At 49.3% G+C, this 26,239-nt stretch overlaps 3 protein-coding genes across 18 annotated transcripts in view; 2 read left to right on the top strand and 1 right to left on the bottom strand.

Moving 5' to 3' along the window:
* The window catches only part of LOC100691069 (visual pigment-like receptor peropsin), a 36,293-nt gene extending 16,878 nt beyond the window's left edge, over positions 1-19,415 (bottom strand). For 2 of the 7 annotated variants that reach the window (XM_025897732.1, XM_019366859.2), the window contains exons 1-2: positions 18,838-18,998; positions 16,460-16,546 (exon numbers count right to left, since the gene is read on the bottom strand). In XM_025897732.1, coding sequence (XP_025753517.1) covers positions 16,460-16,546; positions 18,838-18,912 — 162 coding nt within the window. In that variant the 5' untranslated portion in view covers positions 18,913-18,998. Of the gene's footprint in view, positions 1-50; positions 214-16,459; positions 16,547-17,890; positions 17,978-18,837; positions 18,999-19,231 lie in introns of those variants that run through there. The other 5 variants (XM_025897731.1, XM_025897730.1, XM_019366858.2 and 2 more) reach the window with 5 other exon arrangements.
* Positions 211-10,770, top strand: LOC109204838 (extensin). 8 transcript variants are annotated; one of them, XM_025897725.1, is made up of 8 exons: positions 211-449; positions 768-794; positions 6,673-6,983; positions 7,334-7,446; positions 7,683-8,268; positions 8,505-8,829; positions 8,943-8,993; positions 9,757-10,770. In XM_025897725.1, exons 1-8 carry the CDS (start codon positions 327-329, stop codon positions 10,513-10,515), a joined length of 2,295 nt encoding a protein of 764 aa, XP_025753510.1. In that variant the 5' UTR covers positions 211-326; the 3' UTR covers positions 10,516-10,770. The 8 variants fall into 8 exon arrangements, with proteins under 8 accessions (XP_025753510.1, XP_025753514.1, XP_025753508.1 ...); XM_025897729.1 differs by having other exon boundaries at positions 7,334-8,155; positions 8,269-8,829; positions 9,757-9,930; XM_025897723.1 differs by having other exon boundaries at positions 7,683-8,993; positions 9,757-10,376.
* Positions 11,235-14,922, top strand: LOC112842010 (inactive histone-lysine N-methyltransferase 2E-like). Of its 3 annotated transcripts, XM_025897736.1 has the most exons (4): positions 11,235-12,027; positions 13,027-13,251; positions 13,365-13,588; positions 13,936-14,922. In XM_025897736.1, exons 1-4 carry the CDS (start codon positions 11,789-11,791, stop codon positions 14,220-14,222), a joined length of 975 nt encoding a protein of 324 aa, XP_025753521.1. In that variant the 5' UTR covers positions 11,235-11,788; the 3' UTR covers positions 14,223-14,922. The 3 variants fall into 3 exon arrangements, with proteins under 3 accessions (XP_025753521.1, XP_025753522.1, XP_025753520.1); XM_025897737.1 differs by lacking the exon at positions 13,027-13,251 and having other exon boundaries at positions 13,252-13,588; XM_025897735.1 differs by having other exon boundaries at positions 11,235-13,588; positions 13,936-14,916.
* Positions 19,416-26,239: the final 6,824 nt, after the last annotated feature.

The raw sequence follows: 26,239 nt of genomic DNA, 5'->3' as shown, positions 1-26,239 counted from the left end.
TGACATCATTCATTTGAACTAAAAGGATTCAAAGGCCTTTGGCACATTACTTCATTTCTCATTTCCTCTCATTTCTCCTGCTCCTCTTGGTTCCTGGTGCTCCTATTGTTTCAACCGTGCGTCCTGATGCTCATGCTCCTCCTGGTCCTTCTTCTTTTTCTGTCACTTTTAAGGCTCCTGTTTCTCCTACTACTTCTCCTGCTCCTGTTGATGCTGTGCCAAACACACCTGCTACTACTACTACTGCTTACTCTTAAAACTCCGGTAACGTTCCCCCTTTACCGGAGTCCAGGGAGCGCTGTTCCAACACCACTGCACTCCCGTACATGCACAAGACGCCGCCGCTCCCACACTGCAGCCACACGTTCTGGGCCCCTACTGTACGCGTGCAAGAGGGCGCCACTCCACGCCTCCACACAATCCGGGCCCCTCTCACACGTGCACAAGAGGCCACAGCTCCCACGCGCTCCATGCCACCCACACTGCCTGTAAGAGGGTGCACTCCACGCTCCACACATCGGCCCTCTCACATGCGCACAAAGGAAACCGCTCCCACACTGCCACCCAACATACTGGACCCGAAGTGCACACGTGCAAGAGGGTGCCACTCCCACGCCTCCACACAATCCGGGCCCTCTCACACGTGCACAAGAGGCCACAGCTCCCACACCACAACCCCACATTCTGGGCCCCTACTGTACGCGTGCAAGAGGGTGCCACTCCCACGCCTCCACACAATCCGGGCCCCTCTCACACGTGCACAAGAGGCCACAGTTCCCACGCCACAACCCCACATTCTGGGCCCCTGCTGTACGCGGGCAAGAGGGCGCCACTCCCACGCCTCCACACAATCCGGGCCCCTCTCACACGTGCACAAGAGGCCACAGCTCCCACGCCGCTCCCACGCCACAAGTCCATATTCTGGGCCCCTACTGTACGCATGTAAGAGGGTGCCACTCCGACGCCTCCACAAAATCCGGGCCCCTCTCACATGCGCACAATAGGAAACTGCTCCCACACTGCCACCCAACATACTGGACCCCAAGTGCACACGTGCAAGAGGGTGCCACTCCCACGCCTCCACACAATCCGGGCCCCTCTCACATGTGCACAAGAGGCCACAGCTCCCACACCACAACCCCACATTCTGGGCCCCTACTGTACGCGTGCAAGAGGGTGCCACTCCCACGCCTCCACACAATCCGGGCCCCTCTCACACGTGCACAAGAGGCCACAGTTCCCACGCCACAACCCCACATTCTGGGCCCCTGCTGTACGCGGGCAAGAGGGTGCCACTCCCACGCCTCCACACAATCCGGGCCGCTCTCACACGTGCACAAGAGGCCACAGCTCCCACGCCGCTCCCACGCCACAAGTCCATATTCTGGGCCCCTACTGTACGCATGTAAGAGGGTGCCACTCCCACGCCTCCACACAATCCAGGCCCCTCTCACATGCGCACAATAGGAAACCGCTCCCACACCGCCACCAACATACTGGACCCCAACTGCACACGTGCAAGAGGGTGCCACTCCCACGCCTCCACACAATCCGGGCCCCTCTCACACGTGCACAAGAGGCCACAGTTCCCACGCCAAAACCCCACATTCTGGGCCCCTGCTGCACACGTGCAAGAGGGTGCCACTCCCACGCCTCCACACAATCCGGGCCCCTCTCACACGTGCACAAGAGGCCACAGTTCCCACGCCACAAGTCCACATTCTGGGCCCCTGCTGTACGCGGGCAAGAGGACGCCACTCCCACGCCTCCACACAATCCGGGCCCCTCTCACACGCGCACAAGAGGAAACCGCTCCCACACCGCCACCCAACATACTGGCCCCCAACTGAACACGTGCAAGAAGGCGCCACTCCCACGCCTCCACACAATCTGGGCCCCTCTCACACGTGCACAAGAGGCCACAGCTCCCACGCCGCTCCCGCGCCACAAGTCCACATTCTGGGCCCCTACTGTACGCATGCAAGAGGGTGCCACTCCCACGCCTCCACACAATCCGGGCCCCTCTCACATGCGCACAAGAGGAAACCGCTCCCACACCGCCACCAACATACTGGACCCCAACTGCACATGTGGAAGAGGGTGCCACTCCCACGCCTCCACACAATCCGGGCCCCTCTCACATGTGCACAAGAGGCCACAGTTCCCACGCCACAACCCCACATTCTGGGCCCCTACTGTACGCGTGCAAGAGGGTGCCACTCCCACGCCTCCACACAATCCGGGCCCCTCTCACATGCGCACAAGAGGAAACCGCTCCCACACCGCCACCAACATACTGGACCCCAACTGCACACGTGCAAGAGGGTGCCACTCCCACGCCTCCACACAATCCGGGCCCCTCTCACACATGCACAAGAGGCCACAGTTCCCACGCCACAACCCCACATTCTGGGCCCCTGCTGTACGCGGGCAAGAGGGTGCCACTCCCACGCCTCCACACAATCCGGGCCCCTCTCACACGCGCACAAGAGGAAACCGCTCCCACACCGCCACCCAACATACTGGACCCCAACTGAACACGTGCAAGAGGGTGCCACTCCCACGCCTCCACACAATCCGGGCCCCTCTCACACGTGCACAAGAGGCCACAGTTCCCACGCCACAACCCCACATTCTGGGCCCCTGCTGTACGCGGGCAAGAGGGCGCCACTCCCACGCCTCCACACAATCCGGGCCCCTCTCACACGTGCACAAGAGGCCACAGCTCCCACGCCGCTCCCACGCCACAAGTCCATATTCTGGGCCCCTACTGTACGCATGTAAGAGGGTGCCACTCCGACGCCTCCACAAAATCCGGGCCCCTCTCACATGCGCACAATAGGAAACTGCTCCCACACTGCCACCCAACATACTGGACCCCAAGTGCACACGTGCAAGAGGGTGCCACTCCCACGCCTCCACACAATCCGGGCCCCTCTCACATGTGCACAAGAGGCCACAGCTCCCACACCACAACCCCACATTCTGGGCCCCTACTGTACGCGTGCAAGAGGGTGCCACTCCCACGCCTCCACACAATCCGGGCCCCTCTCACACGTGCACAAGAGGCCACAGTTCCCACGCCACAACCCCACATTCTGGGCCCCTGCTGTACGCGGGCAAGAGGGTGCCACTCCCACGCCTCCACACAATCCGGGCCGCTCTCACACGTGCACAAGAGGCCACAGCTCCCACGCCGCTCCCACGCCACAAGTCCATATTCTGGGCCCCTACTGTACGCATGTAAGAGGGTGCCACTCCCACGCCTCCACACAATCCAGGCCCCTCTCACATGCGCACAATAGGAAACCGCTCCCACACCGCCACCAACATACTGGACCCCAACTGCACACGTGCAAGAGGGTGCCACTCCCACGCCTCCACACAATCCGGGCCCCTCTCACACGTGCACAAGAGGCCACAGTTCCCACGCCAAAACCCCACATTCTGGGCCCCTGCTGCACACGTGCAAGAGGGTGCCACTCGCACGCCTCCACACAATCCGGGCCCCTCTCACACGTGCACAAGAGGCCACAGTTCCCACGCCACAAGTCCACATTCTGGGCCCCTGCTGTACGCGGGCAAGAGGACGCCACTCCCACGCCTCCACACAATCCGGGCCCTCTCACACGCGCACAAGAGGAAACCGCTCCACACCGCCACCCAACATACTGGCCCCCAACTGAACACGTGCAAGAAGGCGCCACTCCCACGCCTCCACACAATCTGGGCCCCTCTCACACGTGCACAAGAGGCCACAGCTCCCACGCCGCTCCCGCGCCACAAGTCCACATTCTGGGCCCCTACTGTACGCATGCAAGAGGGTGCCACTCCCACGCCTCCACACAATCCGGGCCCCTCTCACATGCGCACAAGAGGAAACCGCTCCCACACCGCCACCAACATACTGGACCCCAACTGCACATGTGGAAGAGGGTGCCACTCCCACGCCTCCACACAATCCGGGCCCCTCTCACATGTGCACAAGAGGCCACAGTTCCCACGCCACAACCCCACATTCTGGGCCCCTACTGTACGCGTGCAAGAGGGTGCCACTCCCACGCCTCCACACAATCCGGGCCCCTCTCACATGCGCACAAGAGGAAACCGCTCCCACACCGCCACCAACATACTGGACCCCAACTGCACACGTGCAAGAGGGTGCCACTCCCACGCCTCCACACAATCCGGGCCCCTCTCACACATGCACAAGAGGCCACAGTTCCCACGCCACAACCCCACATTCTGGGCCCCTGCTGTACGCGGGCAAGAGGGTGCCACTCCCACGCCTCCACACAATCCGGGCCCTCTCACACGCGCACAAGAGGAAACCGCTCCCACACCGCCACCCAACATACTGGACCCCAACTGAACACGTGCAAGAGGGTGCCACTCCCACGCCTCCACACAATCCGGGCCCCTCTCACACGTGCACAAGAGGCCACAGCTCCCACACCACAACCCCACATTCTGGGCCCCTACTGTACGCGTGCAAGAGGGTGCCACTCCCACGCCTCCACACAATCCGGGCCCCTCTCACGCGCACACAAGAGGACACCAGTCCCACGCTGTCCCACACTCTGGACTATAAGGAACATTATTAGCGAAATGCTCTCACACACACTACTGAAACCCTCTCACACACTCCATTGAAAAAGAAGGTATTTTAGCTAAACACAAAGCTGTTTCCTGACAGGGAAACTGAATGAAAAAGTGGTACATTTCAAACCACTACACAGATGTCTACTCAGCAACCTGCTAGTAGCCTAAGTGAAGCAGCTGCATTGCTTAACAACATATTATCCTCAGCAGAGACAATCAGAACTCAAATGCGACAGCTGTGGGGCAGCAGCCTGTTACAAGACTGTGGTCAAGTGAGCCCTCACATGCAAAGTCACAGTCAAGCTAGCCGCACCGCAAGCCGCACCTACATTCTTGTTGCACTTTACTTATGCATATTATGGTTTGGGTGCCGACTGGCTTAGAAACACGTGTCTTCTGCATACTGGAATTTATGTATGTACATATTTACATATAGATAGACAGATAGATAGATAGATAGCTATACGTACATATATCTATCTATCCATCTAATATTTAAAACTCGAAGTGGATCAAGAAGAAAAATCGTGAAAAATGCCAGTATGTAGTGGTTTGAAATGTAGCACTTTTTCCTTCAGTTTCCTTGTCAGGAAACAACTTCCTGTTCAGCCGAAATGCCTCGGGTTTCAGCGGTGTGTGTGAGTGCGTTTCAGCAGGGTGTGTGAGAGCATTTCAGTAATAATGTCCCCTACGGTAGAGCAGGGCGATATGACCAAAAATATTTATCACGATATACATTTGAAAATTTGCGATAACGATATAACTGACGATATAATTGATACTAGACAAAATACTTTACAACTCCACAACTTTATTAGTGCAAAAAACCTCATCAATGTATTTTCACTTAAACAAGCAGCTATTTTTTATGTGCATTAAAGTTCTATAAAAATTTAACAGTGCAAATGCAAATTCCTTGCTGACAGTTTAACCAAAAGGCATTTCCAGTGGAAATTGGCCGACACATCCTCAGCATAACCATGTATAATATCCACAAAACTTAAAAAGAGGTTATACACACACAATACGGTAATATTATGTTGAAGCACAGTACGTATCACTCCGCGAGGCTCCTGCCTACGACAGCCGTAATGCTCTGACAATCCATCAAGCGGTGCACCTTCGTAGCTTAGCAAAGTCGTACTGAAACATCTGACAGATTTTCGAGCGCCATGTACCACATAAAATCGTTTCGAGGTCAGTAAACACAACCAGAATTCATACATAAGGCACACGGGATTATAAGGGGCACTGTCGATTTTCAGAAAAATCAAAGGATTGATTTTAAGTGTGCCGTATTTTCCAAACAACACGGTAATAACGACGGCCCGCTAGCATGCGCTACCAAAAACAGTGCTTTGCTGTGTATCTGACGGACGAAAGCTAAACCAGTTCCACACCACTGAAGTTGCAGCATTTTTACAAACCAGTTCTGGTTCATCCGTTTCATTTAACGATCCACTTTCGCTCTTCTCATTCTGCGTCGCCGCCATGTGCATATGTAAACAAAGGCACTGCGCATGCGCGTTTTACCCATATTCTATCGCGATATTTCATTTTCCTATCGTTGCCCAAAATTACACCGGTATTACCGTGAACGGTATGATATAGCCCAGCCCTACCTTACGGCACCTTATACTGGATCCCTACCGCACGCGCGCAAGAGGACATGGCTACCACGCCACTGTACACTCTGGTCCCCTCCAGCAAAGTATAAAAATCTAAGACCTTTCATTTGTTCTGGTTTTGCAATCAAATAAAATAGTTTGATGATTTTTTGGTAACTGAATTAAATGCCTATATCATAACAATTCAAGAATAATTTCATTCATACACACACAGACACTCACACAAACATATATATTTTAAATCTTTTGTAAATTTGCACCAAAGCCAAATCTATCTATTGTCTTGCAAATGTCTTCCATAAATTTTAATCAAGAATCCTTTGTGTTTAATATCTTTCATATCTCAGCCTCTAATGATGGCCTAACTTATTAGTGATAAATCACCTTTGAATAACAGCTAATTATTTACTTCTCCCACGCCGCTCCCACGCCACAAGTCCACATTCTGGGCCCCTACTGTACGCATGCAAGAGGGTGCCACTCCCACGCCTCCACACAATCCGGGCCCCTCTCACATGCGCACAAGAGGAAACCGCTCCCACACCGCCACCAACATACTGGACCCCAACTGCACACGTGCAAGAGGGTGCCACTCCCACGCCTCCACACAATCCGGGCCCCTCTCACACGTGCACAAGAGGCCACAGTTCCCACGCCAAAACCCCACATTCTGGGCCCCTGCTGCACACGTGCAAGAGGGTGCCACTCCCACGCCTCCACACAATCCGGGCCCCTCTCACACGTGCACAAGAGGCCACAGCTCCCACGCCGCTCCCACGCCACAAGTCCACATTCTGGGCCCCTACTGTACGCATGTAAGAGGGTGCCACTCCCACGCCTCCACACAATCCGGGCCCCTCTCGCATGCGCACAAAAGGAAACCGCTCCCACACTGCCACCCAACATACTGGACCCCAAGTGCACACGTGCAAGAGGGTGCCACTCCCACGCCTCCACACAATCCGGGCCCCTCTCACATGTGCACAACAGGCCACAGCTCCCACACCACAACCCCACATTCTGGGCCCCTACTGTACGCGTGCAAGAGGGTGCCACTCCCACGCCTCCACACAATCCGGGCCCCGCTCACACGTGCACAAGAGGCCACAGTTCCCACGCCACAACCCCACATTCTGGGCCCCTGCTGTACGCGGGCAAGAGGGCGCCACTCCCACGCCTCCACACAATCCGGGCCCCTCTCACACGTGCACAAGAGGCCACAGCTCCCACGCCGCTCCCACGCCACAAGTCCATATTCTGGGCCCCTACTGTACGCATGTAAGAGGGTGCCACTCCCACGCCTCCACACAATCCGGGCCCCTCTCACATGCGCACAAGAGGAAACCGCTCCCACACCGCCACCAACATACTGGACCCCTGCTGCAAACGTGCAAGAGGGTGCCACTCCCACGCCTCCACACAATCCGGGCCCCTCTCACACGTGCACAAGAGGCCACAGTTCCCACGCCACAACCCCACATTCTGGGCCCCTGCTGTACGCGGGCAAGAGGGCGCCACTCCCACGCCTCCACACAATCCGGGCCCCTCTCAGACGTGCACAAGAGGCCACAGCTCCCACGCCGCTCCCACGCCGCTCCCACGCCACAATCCCACATTCTGGGCCCCTACTGTACGCGTGCAAGAGGGTGCCACTCCCACGCCTCCACACAATCCGTGCCCCTCTCACATGCGCACAAGAGGAAACCGCTCCCACACCGCCACCAACATACTGGACCCCAACTGTACGCGTGCAAGAGGGTGCCACTCCCACGCCTCCACACAATCCGGGCCCCTCTCACACGTGCACAAGAGGCCACAGTTCCCACGCCACAACCCCACATTCAGGGCCCCTGCTGTACGCGTGCAAGAGGGTGCCACTCCCACGCCTCCACACAATCCGGGCCCCTCTCACACGTGCACAAGAGGCCACAGTTCCCACGCCACAACCCCACATTCAGGGCCCCTGCTGTACGCGTGCAAGAGGGTGCCACTCCCACGCCTCCACACAATCCGGGCCCCTCTCACACGTGCACAAGAGGCCACAGCTCCCACGCCGCTCCCACGCCACAACCCCACATTCTGGGCCCCTACTGTACGCGTGCAAGAGGGTGCCACTCCCACGCCTCCACACAATCCGGGCCCCTCTCACATGCGCACAAGAGGAAACCGCTCCCACACCGCCACCAACATACTGGACCCCAACTGCACACGTTGAAGAGGGTGCCACTCCCACGCCTCCACACAATCCGGGCCCCTCTCACACGTGCACAAGAGGCCACAGTTCCCACGCCAAAACCCCACATTCTGGGCCCCTGCTGCACACGTGCAAGAGGGTGCCACTCCCACGCCTCCACACAATCCGGGCCCCTCTCACACGTGCACAAGAGGCCGCCGCTCCCACGCCACAAGTCCACATTCTGGGCCCCTACTGTACGCATGTAAGAGGGTGCCACTCCCACGCCTCCACACAATCCGGGCCCCTCTCACATGCGCACAAAGGAAACCGCTCCCACACTGCCACCCAACATACTGGACCCCAAGTGCACACGTGCAAGAGGGTGCCACTCCCACGCCTCCACACAATCCGGGCCCCTCTCACATGTGCACAAGAGGCCACAGCTCCCACACCACAACCCCACATTCTGGGCCCCTACTGTACGCGTGCAAGAGGGTGCCACTCCCACGCCTCCACACAATCCGGGCCCCTCTCACACGTGCACAAGAGGCCACAGCTCCCACGCCGCTCCCACGCCACAAGTCCACATTCTGGGCCCCTACTGTACGCATGTAAGAGGGTGCCACTCCCACGCCTCCACACAATCCGGGCCCCTCTCACATGCGCACAAAAGGAAACCGCTCCCACACTGTCACCCAACATACTGGACCCCAAGTGCACACGTGCAAGAGGGTGCCACTCCCACGCCTCCACACAATCCGGGCCCCTCTCACATGTGCACAAGAGGCCACAGCTCCCACACCACAACCCCACATTCTGGGCCCCTACTGTACGCGTGCAAGAGGGTGCCACTCCCACGCCTCCACACAATCCGGGCCCCTCTCACACGCGCACAAGAGGAAACCGCTCCCACACCGCCAGCCAACATACTGGATCCCTACCGCACGCGCGCAAGAGGACATGGCTACCACGCCACTGTACACTCTGGTCCCCTCCAGCAAAGTATAAAAATCTAAGACCTTTCATTTGTTCTGGTTTTGCAATCAAATAAAATAGTTTGATGATTTTTTGGTAACTGAATTAAATGCCTATATCATAACAATTCAAGAATAATTTCATTCATACACACACAGACACTCACACAAACATATATATTTTAAATCTTTTGTAAATTTGCACCAAAGCCAACTCTATCTATTCTCTTGCAAATGTCTTCCATAAATTTTAATCAAGAATCCTTTGTGTTTAATATCTTTCATATCTCAGCCTCTAATGATGGCCTAACTTATTAGTGATAAATCACCTTTGAATAACAGCTAATTATTTACTTCTCCCACGCCACAAGTCCACATTCTGGGCCCCTACTGTACGCATGTAAGAGGGTGCCACTCCCACGCCTCCACACAATCCGGGCCCCTCTCACATGCGCACAAAAGGAAACCGCTCCCACACTGCCACCCAACATACTGGACCCCAAGTGCACACGTGCAAGAGGGTGCCACTCCCACGCCTCCACACAATCCGGGCCCCTCTCACATGTGCACAAGAGGCCACAGCTCCCACACCACAACCCCACATTCTGGGCCCCTACTGTACGCGTGCAAGAGGGTGCCACTCCCACGCCTCCACACAATCCGGGCCCCTCTCATACGTGCACAAGAGGCCACAGCTCCCACGCCGCTCCCACGCCACAACCCCACATTCTGGGCCCCTACTGTACGCGTGCAAGAGGGTGCCACTCCCACGCCTCCACACAATCCGGGCCCTCTCACATGCGCACAAGAGGAAACCGCTCCCACACCGCCACCAACATACTGGACCCCAACTGCACACGTTGAAGAGGGTGCCACTCCCACGCCTCCACACAATCCGGGCCCCTCTCACACGTGCACAAGAGGCCACAGTTCCCACGCCAAAACCCCACATTCTGGGCCCCTGCTGCACACGTGCAAGAGGGTGCCACTCCCACGCCTCCACACAATCCGGGCCCCTCTCACACGTGCACAAGAGGCCGCCGCTCCCACGCCACAAGTCCACATTCTGGGCCCCTACTGTACGCATGTAAGAGGGTGCCACTCCCACGCCTCCACACAATCCGGGCCCCTCTAACATGCGCACAAAAGGAAACCGCTCCCACACTGCCACCCAACATACTGGACCCCAAGTGCACACGTGCAAGAGGGTGCCACTCCCACGCCTCCACACAATCCGGGCCCCTCTCACATGCGCACAAGAGGAAACCGCTCCCACACCGCCACCAACATACTGGACCCCTGCTGCAAACGTGCAAGAGGGTGCCACTCCCACGCCTCCACACAATCCGGGCCCCTCTCACACGTGCACAAGAGGCCACAGTTCCCACGCCACAACCCCACATTCTGGGCCCTGCTGTACGCGGGCAAGAGGGCGCCACTCCCACGCCTCCACACAATCCGGGCCCCTCTCAGACGTGCACAAGAGGCCACAGCTCCCACGCCGCTCCCACGCCGCTCCCACGCCACAATCCCACATTCTGGGCCCCTACTGTACGCGTGCAAGAGGGTGCCACTCCCACGCCTCCACACAATCCGTGCCCCTCTCACATGCGCACAAGAGGAAACCGCTCCCACACCGCCACCAACATACTGGACCCCAACTGTACGCGTGCAAGAGGGTGCCACTCCCACGCCTCCACACAATCCGGGCCCCTCTCACACGTGCACAAGAGGCCACAGTTCCCACGCCACAACCCCACATTCAGGGCCCCTGCTGTACGCGTGCAAGAGGGTGCCACTCCCACGCCTCCACACAATCCGGGCCCCTCTCACACGTGCACAAGAGGCCACAGTTCCCACGCCACAACCCCACATTCAGGGCCCCTGCTGTACGCGTGCAAGAGGGTGCCACTCCCACGCCTCCACACAATCCGGGCCCCTCTCACACGTGCACAAGAGGCCACAGCTCCCACGCCGCTCCCACGCCACAACCCCACATTCTGGGCCCCTACTGTACGCGTGCAAGAGGGTGCCACTCCCACGCCTCCACACAATCCGGGCCCCTCTCACATGCGCACAAGAGGAAACCGCTCCCACACCGCCACCAACATACTGGACCCCAACTGCACACGTTGAAGAGGGTGCCACTCCCACGCCTCCACACAATCCGGGCCCCTCTCACACGTGCACAAGAGGCCACAGTTCCCACGCCAAAACCCCACATTCTGGGCCCCTGCTGCACACGTGCAAGAGGGTGCCACTCCCACGCCTCCACACAATCCGGGCCCCTCTCACACGTGCACAAGAGGCCGCCGCTCCCACGCCACAAGTCCACATTCTGGGCCCCTACTGTACGCATGTAAGAGGGTGCCACTCCCACGCCTCCACACAATCCGGGCCCCTCTCACATGCGCACAAAAGGAAACCGCTCCCACACTGCCACCCAACATACTGGACCCCAAGTGCACACGTGCAAGAGGGTGCCACTCCCACGCCTCCACACAATCCGGGCCCCTCTCACATGTGCACAAGAGGCCACAGCTCCCACACCACAACCCCACATTCTGGGCCCCTACTGTACGCGTGCAAGAGGGTGCCACTCCCACGCCTCCACACAATCCGGGCCCCTCTCACACGTGCACAAGAGGCCACAGCTCCCACGCCGCTCCCACGCCACAAGTCCACATTCTGGGCCCCTACTGTACGCATGTAAGAGGGTGCCACTCCCACGCCTCCACACAATCCGGGCCCCTCTCACATGCGCACAAAAGGAAACCGCTCCCACACTGTCACCCAACATACTGGACCCCAAGTGCACACGTGCAAGAGGGTGCCACTCCCACGCCTCCACACAATCCGGGCCCCTCTCACATGTGCACAAGAGGCCACAGCTCCCACACCACAACCCCACATTCTGGGCCCCTACTGTACGCGTGCAAGAGGGTGCCACTCCCACGCCTCCACACAATCCGGGCCCCTCTCACACGCGCACAAGAGGAAACCGCTCCCACACCGCCAGCCAACATACTGGATCCCTACCGCACGCGCGCAAGAGGACATGGCTACCACGCCACTGTACACTCTGGTCCCCTCCAGCAAAGTATAAAAATCTAAGACCTTTCATTTGTTCTGGTTTTGCAATCAAATAAAATAGTTTGATGATTTTTTGGTAACTGAATTAAATGCCTATATCATAACAATTCAAGAATAATTTCATTCATACACACACAGACACTCACACAAACATATATATTTTAAATCTTTTGTAAATTTGCACCAAAGCCAACTCTATCTATTCTCTTGCAAATGTCTTCCATAAATTTTAATCAAGAATCCTTTGTGTTTAATATCTTTCATATCTCAGCCTCTAATGATGGCCTAACTTATTAGTGATAAATCACCTTTGAATAACAGCTAATTATTTACTTCTCCCACGCCACAAGTCCACATTCTGGGCCCCTACTGTACGCATGCAAGAGAGTGCCACTCCCACGCCTCCACACAATCCGGGCCCCTCTCACATGCGCACAAGAGGAAACCGCTCCCACACCGCCACCAACATACTGGACCCCAACTGCACACGTGCAAGAGGGTGCCACTCCCACGCCTCCACACAATCCGGGCCCCTCTCACACGTGCACAAGAGGCCACAGTTCCCACGCCACAACCCCACATTCTGGGCCCCTACTGTACGCATGCAAGAGGGTGCCACTCCCACGCCTCCACACAATCCGGGCCCCTCTCACATGCGCACAAGAGGAAACCGCTCCCACACCGCCACCAACATACTGGACCCCAACTGCACACGTGCAAGAGGGTGCCACTCCCACGCCTCCACACAATCCGGGCCCCTCTCACACGTGCACAAGAGGCCACAGTTCCCACGCCAAAACCCCACATTCTGGGCCCCTGCTGCACACGTGCAAGAGGGTGCCACTCCCACGCCTCCACACAATCCGGGCCCCTCTCACACGTGCACAAGAGGCCACAGCTCCCACGCCGCTCCCACGCCACAAGTCCACATTCTGGGCCCCTACTGTACGCATGTAAGAGGGTGCCACTCCCACGCCTCCACACAATCCGGGCCCCTCTCACATGCGCACAAAAGGAAACCGCTCCCACACTGCCACCCAACATACTGGACCCCAAGTGCACACGTGCAAGAGGGTGCCACTCCCACGCCTCCACACAATCCGGGCCCCTCTCACATGTGCACAAGAGGCCACAGCTCCCACACCACAACCCACATTCTGGGCCCTACTGTACGCGTGCAAGAGGGTGCCACTCCCACGCCTCCACACAATCCGGGCCCCTCTCATACGTGCACAAGAGGCCACAGCTCCCACGCCGCTCCCACGCCACAACCCCACATTCTGGGCCCCTGCTGTACGCGGGCTAGAGGACGCCACTCCCACGCCTCCACACAATCCGGGCCCCTCTCACACGCGCACAAGAGGAAACCGCTCCCACACCGCCACCCAACATACTGGCCCCAACTGAAGACGTGCAAGAAGGCGCCACTCCCACGCCTCCACACAATCCGGGCCCCTCTCACACGTGCACAAGAGGCCACAGCTCCCACGCCGCTCCCACGCCACAAGTCCACATTCTGGGCCCCTACTGTACGCATGCAAGAGGGTGCCACTCCCACGCCTCCACACAATCCGGGCTCCTCTCACATGCGCACAAGAGGAAACCGCTCCCACACCGCCACCAACATACTGGACCCCAACTGCACACGTGCAAGAGGGTGCCACTCCCACGCCTCCACACAATCCGGGCCCCTCTCACGCGCACACAAGAGGACACCAGTCCCACGCTGTCCCACACTCTGGACTATAAGGAACATTATTACCGAAATGCTCTCACACACACTACTGAAACTCTCTCACACACTCCATTGAAAAAGAAGGTATTTTAGCTAAACACAAAGCTGTTTCCTGACAGGGAAACTGAATGAAAAAGTGGTACATTTCAAACCACTACACAGATGTCTACTCAGCAACCTGCTAGTAGCCTAAGTGAAGCAGCTGCATTGCTTAACAATATATTATCCTCAGCAGAAACCATCAGAACTCAAATGCGACAGCTGTGGGGCAGCAGCCTGTTACAAGACTGTGGTCAAGTGAGCCCTCACATGCAAAGTCACAGTCAAGCTAGCCGCACCGCAAGCCGCACCTACATTCTTGTTGCACTTTACTTATGCATATTATGGTTTGGGTGCCGACTGGCTTAGAAACACGTGTCTTCTGCATACTGGCATTTATGTATGTACATATTTACATATAGATAGACAGATAGATAGATAGATAGATAGCTATACGTACATATATCTATCTATCTAATATTTAAAACTCGAAGTGGATCGAGAAGAAAAATCGTGAAAAATGCCAGTATGTAGTGGTTTGAAATGTAGCACTTTTTCCTTCAGTTTCCTTGTCAGGAAACAACTTCCTGTTCAGCCGAAATGCCTCGGGTTTCAGCGGTGTGTGTGAGTGCGTTTCAGCAGGGTGTGTGAGAGCATTTCAGCAGGGTGTGTGAGAGCATTTCAGTAATAATGTCCCTTACGGTAGAGCATGGCAATATGACCAAAAATATTTATCACGATATACATTTGAAAATTTGCGATAACGATATAACTGACGATATAATTGATACTAGACAAAATACTTTATAATTCCACAACTTTATTAGTGCAAAAAACCTCATCAATGTATTTTCACTTAAACAAGCAGCTATTTTTTATGTGCATTAAAGTTATATAAAAATTTAACAGTGCAAATGCAAATTCCTTGCTGACAGTTTAACCAAAAGGCATTTCCAGTGGAAATTGGCCGACACATCCTCAGCATAACCATGTATAATATCCACAAAACTTAAAAAGAGGTTATACACACACAATACGGTAATATTATGTTGAAGCACAGTACGTATCACTCCGCGAGGCTCCTGCCTACGATAGCCGTAATGCTCTGACAATCCATCAAGCGGTGCACCTTCGTAGCTTAGCAAAGTCGTACTGAAACATCTGACAGATTTTCGAGCGCCGTGTACCACATAAAATCGTTTCGAGGTCAGTAAACACAACCAGAATTCATACATAAGGCACACGGGATTATAAGGGGCACTGTCGATTTTCAGAAAAATCAAAGGATTGATTTTAAGTGTGCCGTATTTTCCAAACAACACGGTAATAACGACGGCCCGCTAGCATGCGCTACCAAAAACAGTGCTTTGCTGTGTATCTGACGGACGAAAGCTAAACCAGTTCCACACCACTGAAGTTGCAGCATTTTTACAAACCAGTTCTGGTTCATCCGTTTCATTTAACGATCCACTTTCGCTCTTCTCATTCTGCGTCGCCGCCATGTGCATATGTAAACAAAGGCACTGCGCATGCGGGTTTTACCCATATTCTATCGCGATATTTCATTTTCCTATCGTTGCCCAAAATTACACCGGTATTACCGTGAACGGTATGATATAGCCCAGCCCTACCTTATGGCACCTTATACTGGATCCCTACCGCACGCGAGCAAGAGGACATGGCTACCACGCCACTGTACACTCTGGTCCCCTCCAGCAAAGTATAAAAATCTAAGACCTTTCATTTGTTCTGGTTTTGCAATCAAATAAAATAGTTTGATGATTTTTTGGTAACTGAATTAAATGCCTATATCATAACAATTCAAGAATAATTTCATTCATACACACACAGACACTCACACAAACATATATATTTTAAATCTTTTGTAAATTTGCACCAAAGCCAACTCTATCTATTGTCTTGCAAATGTCTTCCATAAATTTTAATCAAGAATCCTTTGTGTTTAATATCTTTCATATCTCAGCCTCTGACCATGGCCTAACTTATTAGTGATAAATCACCTTTGAATAACAGCTAATTATTTACTTTTCTGTTGAAAGCATTTCACACTAAGCAGCACGCAGGTACCTTAGAACAGCAACACATCTACAGGTCCACAGTGTGTTTAGAAAAGGTTTTACATTAACGTGGACACTGCCTGTCACCTTCACATTTCCACTTTGTCATCTGTCACTTTCTGAGCAGTCCTTACCTTAGAAAATAATCTCTTCTTCCTTTTCTGTCCTCCCTTGTTCTCCACTGCAATCCACAGCGATTGTATGTACATGCTGCCAGCATCCTACAAAATGTGTCATTCTGTTAATGCTATGACAACATTTATTTGAACTAAAAGCATTCAAAGGCCTTTGGCACATTAGCAATAATTAAACCTGGTTTCTATATTTCAAAATTTCATGTTTTTGTAAAATAAGAAATTTTCCAAAGTCTCCAGGAGCCTCTGAAATGGCACAAATCCCAATTGTTTTCAGGAAACAGAAGCAGAAACAGAAGTGTCAGTGTGGTTTTTTACTGATGGATGACACAAATTCAAGTGTCCTTTCAAGCATGAAATACAATTAAAACAAACACACACTCACACACACATAGATGCATAGTTACTGTAGCTAAACAAAAAATTATACCCGATCCTAAGAAAAAAAAAAAAAAAATTCATGTCTCTGTTATAGGGTGTTGACTTTGTCTAGAGGCAGGCTGCAAAATGTTTAAACATGGTTGGTGTAAGAATGGGCTGTAAGAAAGTACTTGCTTTGTTATACCACACTAAAAGAATTACAAAACGTGAGTACCCATGTACAATGCTTCTGTCTCCTAAACCCAGTCAGACAAAATAAATAAGGAGGCATGCCCATCTGGCACAGTCTATTATCTCCATATGACAGGAGAATTGATTTACTTTCGTAAAATTATTAAAAATCCAGTAAGATAATATGCTACTGTATTGCAAAATCTTATTGAAGTAATATATATATATATATATATATAATTCAATTTGTCTTTCCTAACAGCAACAAATATACAGGTCCACACTGTGTTTGCCACACATGCAATAGGACACGACTACCACGCCACTGTACATTCCACGCCCTCCCGCAAAGTGTACAATCTAAGAGCGTTTATTGGTTCTGGTTTTGCGATCAAATGGAGTTGAATGATTTTTTTGGTAACTGAATTAAATGCTTATATCATAACAATTCAAGAATAATTTCATTCATACACACAGACACAGACACACACACACACACACACACACACACATAAAATACATATAGATGCAAAAACTGTATTTTAAATCTTTTGTTATTTTGCACCAAAGCCAACTCTATCTATTGTCTTGCAAATGTCTTCCATAAATTTTAATCAAGAATCCTTTGTGTTTAATATCTTTCAAAACTCAGCCTCTAACAATGGCCTAACTTATTAGTGATAAATCACCTTTGAATAACAGCTAATTATTTACTTTTCTGTTGAAAGCATTTCACACTAAGGAGCAAACAGGTACCTTAGAACAGCAACACATCTACAGGTCCACACTGTGCTTAGAAAAGTTTAACATTAATGTAGACACTGCCTGTCACCTTTACATTTCCACTTTATCATCTGTCACTTTCTGAGCAGTCCTTACCTTAGAAAATAATCTCTTTTTCCTTTTCTGTCCTCCCTTGTTCTCCACTGCAATCCACAGCAATTGTGTATGCATCTTGCCAACATCCTACAAAAATGTGTCATTCTGTTAATGCTATGACAACATTCATTTGAATTAAAAGCATTCAAAGGCCTTTGGCACATTAGCAATAATCAACCTGGTTTCTATATATCAAAATTTCATGTTTTTGTAAAAAAACTAATTTTCCCCAGTCTCCAGGAGCCTCTGAAATGGCACAAATCTCCAATTTTTTCAGGAAAGAGAAGCATTAAAGTGCCAGTGTGGTTTTTACTGATGGATGACACAAATTCAAGTGTGCTTTCAAGCATGAAATACAACTAAAACACACACACACACACAGACACACAAACACACACATAGACGCATAGTTTCTGTAGCTAAACAACAAATGATACCAGATCCTAAGATACAAACATTTTCATGTCTCTGTTATAGGGTGTTGACTTTGTCTAGAGGCAGGCTGCAAAATGTTTAAACATGGTTGGTGTAAGAATGGGCTGTAAGAAAGTACTTGCTTTGTTATACCACACCAAAAGAATTACAAAATGTGAGTACCCATGTACAATGCCTCTGTCTCCTAAACCCAGTCAGAGAAAATAAATAAGGAGGGATGCCCATCTGGAACAGTCTTTTATCTCCATGACCAGTGACAGGAGAATTTCTTTACTTCAGTAAAATTATTACAAATCCAGTAAGATAATATGCTACTACAAAGCAAAAACTTACTGAAGTAATATATATATATATATATACATATATATATATATAATTCAATTTCTCTTTTGGAACAGCAACATATGTACAAGTCCAGACTGTGTTTAGAAAAGTTTAACATTAACGTGGACACTGCCTTGTCACCTTTACATTTCCACTTTATCATCTCTCACTTGCTGAGCGGTCCTTACCTTAGAAAATAATCTCTTTTTCCTTTTTTGTCCTCTGTTTTTCTCCACTGCAAGCCACCGCAATTGTGTGTGCATCTTGCCAGCGTCCTACAAAATGTTTCCTGCTGTTAATGCTTTGACAACATTCATTTGAATTAAAAACATTCTAAAGGCCTCCGCCGGTCTTTAAGTGATGACGTGATAAACCTGCGTCCAAACTAAGGCTGTTGTGTTTTTAACATGTTTAAATGACTTGTATCTTGTTCTATTTAATGTGAACAAGCCTCTGAAAGAGGCACTGGTCACTGTAGGCTTTTCTGGGTTTTTATTACCACTATTCATTTTAAAGCTCAGTTTTTAAAACCTTACGATGTAACTACAGCCCAGCCCATGCAGCAATAAATGTAAGACTAACCTCTTATTGTGGATGTATTATCCCAGTTGTTCTCCTGACTGAAGTTTGGTCTGTTTACAGCACCTTGCCATGCAGTGGCATTTGTCCCTAAACATCGGGAACCCTCACATTAACTTTTGTCGAGTGTAAGAAAGTTAGCCATCCTCCAGCTTTACTGTGCTAATGTGTTTATTTTATGCTAACCATAGCTGTGTAGCTAGCCACCACGTAGCACATCATTATATACCAGCTAGCTGTATCCAGTAACCATACAAACGTCTTTATGTTTACTTTTCTGTCTTCATTTATGTCAGAAACACAGCAGAGTTGTATGTTTGAATTTTTTCAGAAATCCCTCAGAACATGGTGTGTGTGTTTGCAAACAGCTGAGCCAATGGCTTCCGCAGATACTTTCTTAATCTGCTCTGTTACAATTACATCGTGTCTTATCTCATTATGATCTTTTTTTGAAGCAGATGCAACACGCCTTTCACCAAAAAGTAACACCTCATAAAAATCCGACCAGCCATAAATCTGTGATGAAAGCAGAGCAAAGAAGGATATGATAAACTTGCTTTTCCTTTGAGGATTACACTGGCACATGTCCAATAAAAAAACACACCAGCTTAGTAACTGATCTGATCACAGCTAGTATCTTAATTTTTGCTAACAAGCAGAATAAAAAAACTAAAACCTGCAACTATATTTTACATGCTTTAAAAAAAACATAGTTTAAATAGTATTGCAGCTGTTATGAAAAAAGATTATTTGGAGCCATTTTTGTCTTCTTGGTGTGTGTATGTATGCACACTAGTCTCTGCTTTTGAGCTCACTGTTTGGTGTGTACCATCTCCTGGGGCTAATATCTGTCTCTTCAGCTGCTAAAAGCCCCATTACGTTCACTAACTATGTGATAATTCTGTCTGCCAGCTGTTTGGTGATAAGTAGGTAGTGCACAGGTACAATGGAGTGGTGAGAGTGAGCCCATCAAAAACACTGACCTGGCAGAGCTTATCGCAGTTGATTCCTTCCTCTGAATATCCCCATAATTGCTGAAAGCAGCCACATACAATATGACGCATATGGCATTTTCATGCTTTTTAAATTTCGTGTCACTGCAATAAGCTGTAAGCTCTGAGGCTTTGAGGCTCAGATGGGCATGCAATATAATGCCAGGTATCAGTGGTATCACTGGGCACACTATAGAGGTAAATTCACACCTTACTTTAACTTTAATTATACAGTGGTTTCCACAGGATGCTGCAATGGCACACATTAAACTTTAAAAGCCTCGGTGCTGTGCTACCCTATCATACACTGTATCAAAATTACCATCTAAAACATTTAATAATTACAGCAGGATTTCTTCCTTTTCCTTATGTGGTACTTTCTCAGATGGCATCACTTTGAAAGCAGTTGACACATGCAGCTTCTTCTGTGACTCAGCCCTCATGACGTACATTTCGGCTCAGTATGCGTGTAATTAAAGTTTGTGATGTTTGTATTGTTTCCCTGGAAAGAAATCACAGCAAGCGCTGACTTGAGGGATTTCAAAAACACCACTCTCATAGTGGCCTCATTCTCTGGCCCTTCTCTCCAAGCGATTACGCTGCTTGATTCAGTGCTTTGGATAAGGACACCTCTGTTCTACAGGTCATGTGGCAGAGGTCAAAGTCTGCTCTTGGATCAACTGAGTACTGCAGGGTGATCTGTTCGGTTCTGAGGCTCATGCTCAGTGGCAGAAACCAACCCAGAAGTGTCATTTCCACTTGGATTTCCTAAAAGAAGTCTATAAAATAGCGTAAAAATATGTGTTGTACTGGGTTGTGTTTTGTGTTGTGAGCAGTGCTGTGAGACACTGCAAGATGCTGTAGGATACATGGAGATGAAAGAGCTCCTGCCCTCTTCCTGGGCATGTGGCCAGGACATTCTGCTTTGAAACATCCCGATAAAACAAAATCTCACCATGGTGTCTTTGAGAGATTTTGTTGTGCTAGACGGAGGGACACCAGAGGGGCTATGGACACAGTATGTTGAATTAATCATGATAAACAGGCGGACATGACATATACCAACAGTAACAGTTTCGCTTCTGTAGCTCTCAGGGATGTGCTTTGATTGGATTGAAATCGTCCTGTTACACATCTGTAAACGTTCCCTTGGTATGTTTTGCTGAAAACACCCAATGATAGATGAGCTGGAATTTATATAGAGTATTCAAAGTGCCTTTAACTACAAACCACACACACATAGTGCTTTTATTCTGCACCTTATAAGTACTTTCTAATTAGATGCATCAAGGGCAATTGGCAGAGTACAGGAGCCAAGGACTGAACCACTAAATTTCTGATTGGTAGATAACTGGCTCTACTTCACTGCCTTTAGTTCTGTGGCTAATACTGAAGCACTTTGTTTTAATTGCGTGCCTAAGTCCTTCAGCACCTGCCAAAGCAAATCATATTCAAAAGGCATTTGATTACTTTAATCTTCACACATTCTTACTTCACTACACACGGGACAATGTTTGGGAAGGTGCAGCTGTTTTTGATCCATATTTAATACTCTTAGAGAGCTTATTTTATCAAGCAGAAGATTTGGTGACCAGCCCATCTAAACCATCCTTTTGCTCTGATCAAGGCAGTGTGATTATGGTTTGATTTGTCTCACTCTTTGATCAAGACTGAAATATTTCAAACTAATGAATGAGCATAAATCGCCTGGTTTTCCCTTTTGTTCCATTATAAGGTTGACTTTACTAGTTTTGTGAGCTAATTTAGTGCATAATCAGTTTGATAATTCTTTTACTTTCAATTGTTCATCAAACTAATGCTTTTTGTTTACACTAATTATTAAACTTAACATGCTACTAAACTAAAACCAATTTGAAACTGGAGATCCTGCTAAACATTAGCGCTGGACTAATCTAGACAGTGAGAGATGTAAATCAGCCTGTTGTCAAATTGCTTCACACTGAACCTGACTGGGATCTGAGGTGGAGCTGAACGTCACTCTTGTTCTCACTTGAATGTCCCAAGGGAAGGGCAAAGATGAGATAAAGCCAGAGAGGATAAGGAGAGTGTGAAAGGCAGTATTATTCCTGTGAAAGTGCTCAGTCCTTAACGGACTTGCACTTTTCATCAAGCGTTTTGGCTGCATATGAACTGAAGGAATGCCCCGCAGGGCAGCCTGCAACTCAACCTGACAGTGTACTGCTCCACCTCCCCCTCGCTGCACCAGGTCTACGTCTTAACATGTCCACCTCAGTCCAATTTAAGTCCTGAGCATCATCTCCGAGGGATATTTCTACAGAACGAAAAGAAAACACATCTCTCATTCCTTACACATGTGGCCAAAATTAAGCTTTTCCACAAATCTTATGTTTGGTCTGAGAGCATCTGGATGCGAGACTGAAAACTGTCTGTTTTAGTGATGTGTGGACAAACTGATGTCAAGTTCAATACAGCTGCACCAGTTCTGTGAAGTCAAAGGTAAGGGGGTTGGCTCCTGAGATTAATGGCTTTGCAGGACATGTGCAGGCATGACAAAGAGTTTGTTACTGTCCATCCACGTTGGCTTTTTTTTAGCTTTTTGGCTGCAGGCGGTCACTTCGGGCCAAACAGACATGGATAATTTCTCTTTAAGAGGACTTTTTTTTTCTTGCGAAAAAAGAAACAAACAAACTTGATTTAAAAAAGATTTGTTTTTCCTATACACCTTGGCCTTTGAAAATTAGGTTGTGAGACCAACATGGCCATGTCTTTTAACTTGCTACTTGAATCCTGTTACCTCTACAATCCAAATGCATCCACTTAACCCTAATTTCAAAGAGGCTTTGTTTATTGTGTAAAGTCAGTGTGAGCTGTTATGGGCCACAGCACCCCAGCAACCCTAAAGGTAAAGCTACTGTGGTTATGTTAATAGATGGATGTGCTGTAAAACTACCCATTACTGCCTCACCACATCTTTATCGGCCTCCTGGAGTGAACATTTAAGAGGCCTTCACTCACGTCTGCACTGTAAACTCTTTCTGAAAATACAAATCAGACCGAAAAAACCCCCCAAAACACTCTATGGGGTTTTAGAGAACCAAAAGCATCGCTCTTATTTTGGGGTTTTCCACAATGCATGCTGAAACTGTGTGGAATGTCTGCCATCCTTCCACAGTCTGTATTTTTCCACTTACTTCACAGCAAAAAATCCTGGCACAACTTCACCTGCTTCCAAGGTGCATGGAGAAGATGAAAGAATTAAAAAAGCAGGAACTCCAGCAACACTTGAGAAACGAAGAACAGCTTTAATAATTGACCAACACGTTTCGGCTTGTGGCCTTCATCAGGGTCATGACCCTGATGACCCTGATGAAGGCCACAAGCCGAATAATTGACCAACGCGTTTCGGCTTGTGGCCTTCATCAGGGTCATGACCCTGATGAAGGCCACAAGCCGAAACGCGTTGGTCAATTATTAAAGCTGTTCTTCGTTTCTCAAGTGTTGCTGGAGTTCCTGCTTTTTTAATTCTTTCCACTTACTTCCCAGTGCTTACATGCATTGCATGCATATCAGCCCATTGTTTAGACAAGAAACATGCAACATGAGCTCAGTTTTTACTAAATTAGCATTACTACTTATGGCAATTGTTTTCCTTTGTTTCAAGTTAAAATAAAGCCAAGATAAACTAAGCTTCTTGTTCAGCTTTCTGAATATTGTCTTTAGTAATGACTTCATATGATCTAAATGACCCAGTTTTCCTCAGGCAGGATTAGGTCAATTTTTCCATTTGTATATTGATTCATAACCATACACGAACAGCTCATTTGTTCTTAGCAAACACACCCACTGATACACACACACACACACATATACACATATATAACAGTGTGCAAGAAAAATAAATGGGCTGATAAAGGACAGATGTTGCCTTTGGATAGATAATTAGTCCTGGTTTTGAGCTTCCCATGAGAGAGAAAGAGAAACACTCCTAAGGTAAATGAAGTTATGAAGAGGGTGTAGCAGTTGGTTATACAGAAAAAGCCAGTGCTGGAAAGTGGATACAGCTCAGTCTTGAAGGCTCTCCAGTGTTTAAGCCCTAAACCATATCTTTACTCCAAGGACAACATCACCGAACTTCCCTCCAGCTCAAATGATTTACAATCAGGCTTTTCTTAAAAATATTTGAGCTCACAGCAGCTCTTGAATATGGTGCTGTACACAGTTAGTTTGAACTTTCTTTGGAGTTTTAGCAGCTAATAGGGCAACTGATAAATTATATCAGGGTAATAATTAAGTCCCCCTCAAACTGCAAAAGCAATCCTTTACAACCCAAACTGCCTTAAAGTGAGGCACGTGTAGTTGCTCCTTGCAAAACTCTCCCATCCACATGCTGTTAATGGGCAACTCAAAGAAACAATCACCAGTCACTGTTTGCTCAGTCAGAGAGAGATCCTCACTGTGCTAACTGTTTTACTCTCTACAGGGTGGGCTGTTAGCTGGAGGTATCAAATGATCACCAATGCTGTTTTCCCTTAAGTGGATGTCATGGTCAAAGCATCAATGAACCACTGTGGATGGAGGCCTGCTGACACACAGTCGAGAAGGGAAGCCGTCAGTCATTTTATAGGTTTAGACCACCTCAGTAAAGCTCTGTCTTATGCCTGCTACAAGTAATGCGCAATGTGAACATATAATTGCTTTTTACTGTAATTACAAGCTATTAAAAATACTTGTAGGAATGTTGCAATTACAAGCTGCAGGTTTTTAGTTTCTACTCTTCTAAGTTGCAAGGTGAGAGAACAACATAAAATAGTCCTGCAACAAGTCTGCAATAAAATCTATTTGTTTACTGTCCAGAATAATCTCAGGGGAAGGGTAAACAGCGCGGGGGAAACAGGTGATGACTAAACCCTAACGCTCTTCATTCCTGTCTGGCATCATGAAAGAAGCTCTTCAGTCATGACATGCAAAAAAATAAAAATAAAAAAATCCTCACTCCATCCAACAAATCTCCCCTGAGGGAAAGAGAGCAGTCTTAGGTGTGGTCGCAGCTCTATGAGTTAATGTTTTGCATTTTAGCCTCCCTCTCCCCCATTTTTAAAAAAGTCTTGAAGCAGTGTGGAAATAAAACTCATAAGAGCTTGAGAAAACTTCATTAACTGCAGAAAATGTTTGCATATGTAGAGTCTGCAAACAGAACTGCAGGAACCAGATGATGCAGCTGCTCGGCCACATAAACCAAAAGCAACACCGCCAGCTGACCATAGGAAGGGCCGTAGGGAGAGAGCTGGAATTTAAGCACACTTTTACAGTGAAAGAGATTGGAGGGCACTTAAAAAAAGATCTACAGTCAACCACAAGCATTTACGTTAACTTGAATCAGCAAAGCTCCCACAGGTGGAACCTCCTGAATAAGCGGAGTTACGCCCAGATAAGAGGTCTTGACCACAGAGCTGCATAATATAACTTCACTTACGACCTTGACTGCATACATGCTCGCACTGTTGCGCACACCCATGAAAACTGCATACTTCACCCATCTGTCAACCCGACAGTCAGCTCAGCAGAACATGATTTTTATTCTTATTAACAGCAATTTACTGCATACCATGTAACTTTGGTTGCAGGCAAAAGAAAAAAAAATCTGACAGCTCTAAAAACATGCAGCATGAAGATGCAGAAAGTAGTGTGGAACGGGCAAAAACCAGATCTGCAGCACCATCTATCTACAAGGGTGAAGTACGTCAAAAGGCTTCATTCTTCTTTAGTTCACCTCACAGGTCTTCAGGTCTGTCAAAGATGTTTATTAGAAGTGAGAACTTCACTACAATCCTCACTCCTGCAAGCATTAATATTTTAGATCTATTATAACTAGAAGATAACATATATTGTAACAATTAGAAAGACAGATACAAGCTGCTATTAAGTTCATGGGCATGTCTGTAGTGCTGCTGATATTAATCTTTTATGCTCCCTTACTTCCCCAGGGATCACCACAGCAGAAGATGCTCGTGTTTGATTTCGTACAGATTTTCTGACA

This window comes from Oreochromis niloticus, linkage group LG13 (assembly GCF_001858045.2).
Source record: "Oreochromis niloticus isolate F11D_XX linkage group LG13, O_niloticus_UMD_NMBU, whole genome shotgun sequence".
In the NCBI taxonomy this organism is placed as follows: domain Eukaryota; kingdom Metazoa; phylum Chordata; class Actinopteri; order Cichliformes; family Cichlidae; genus Oreochromis; species Oreochromis niloticus.
This window is presented reverse-complemented; position numbering and strand designations above follow the sequence as displayed.

Coding starts and splice junctions, on each gene's coding strand:
- LOC112842010 (XM_025897735.1), top strand. CDS start 12,851: ATGCAAGAGAGTGCCACTCCCACGCCTCCACACAATCCGGGCCCCTCT. Junction 13,589..13,935: donor ACAATCCGGGCCCCTCTCAC/ATGTGCACAAGA, acceptor GGCCCCTCTCAC/ACGTGCACAAGAGGCCACAG.
- LOC109204838 (XM_025897722.1), top strand. CDS start 327: ATGCACAAGACGCCGCCGCTCCCACACTGCAGCCACACGTTCTGGGCC. Junction 795..6,672: donor TTCCCACGCCACAACCCCAC/ATTCTGGGCCCC, acceptor CCACAAGTCCAC/ATTCTGGGCCCCTACTGTAC. Junction 8,994..9,756: donor CTCCCACGCCACAAGTCCAC/ATTCTGGGCCCC, acceptor CCACAAGTCCAC/ATTCTGGGCCCCTACTGTAC.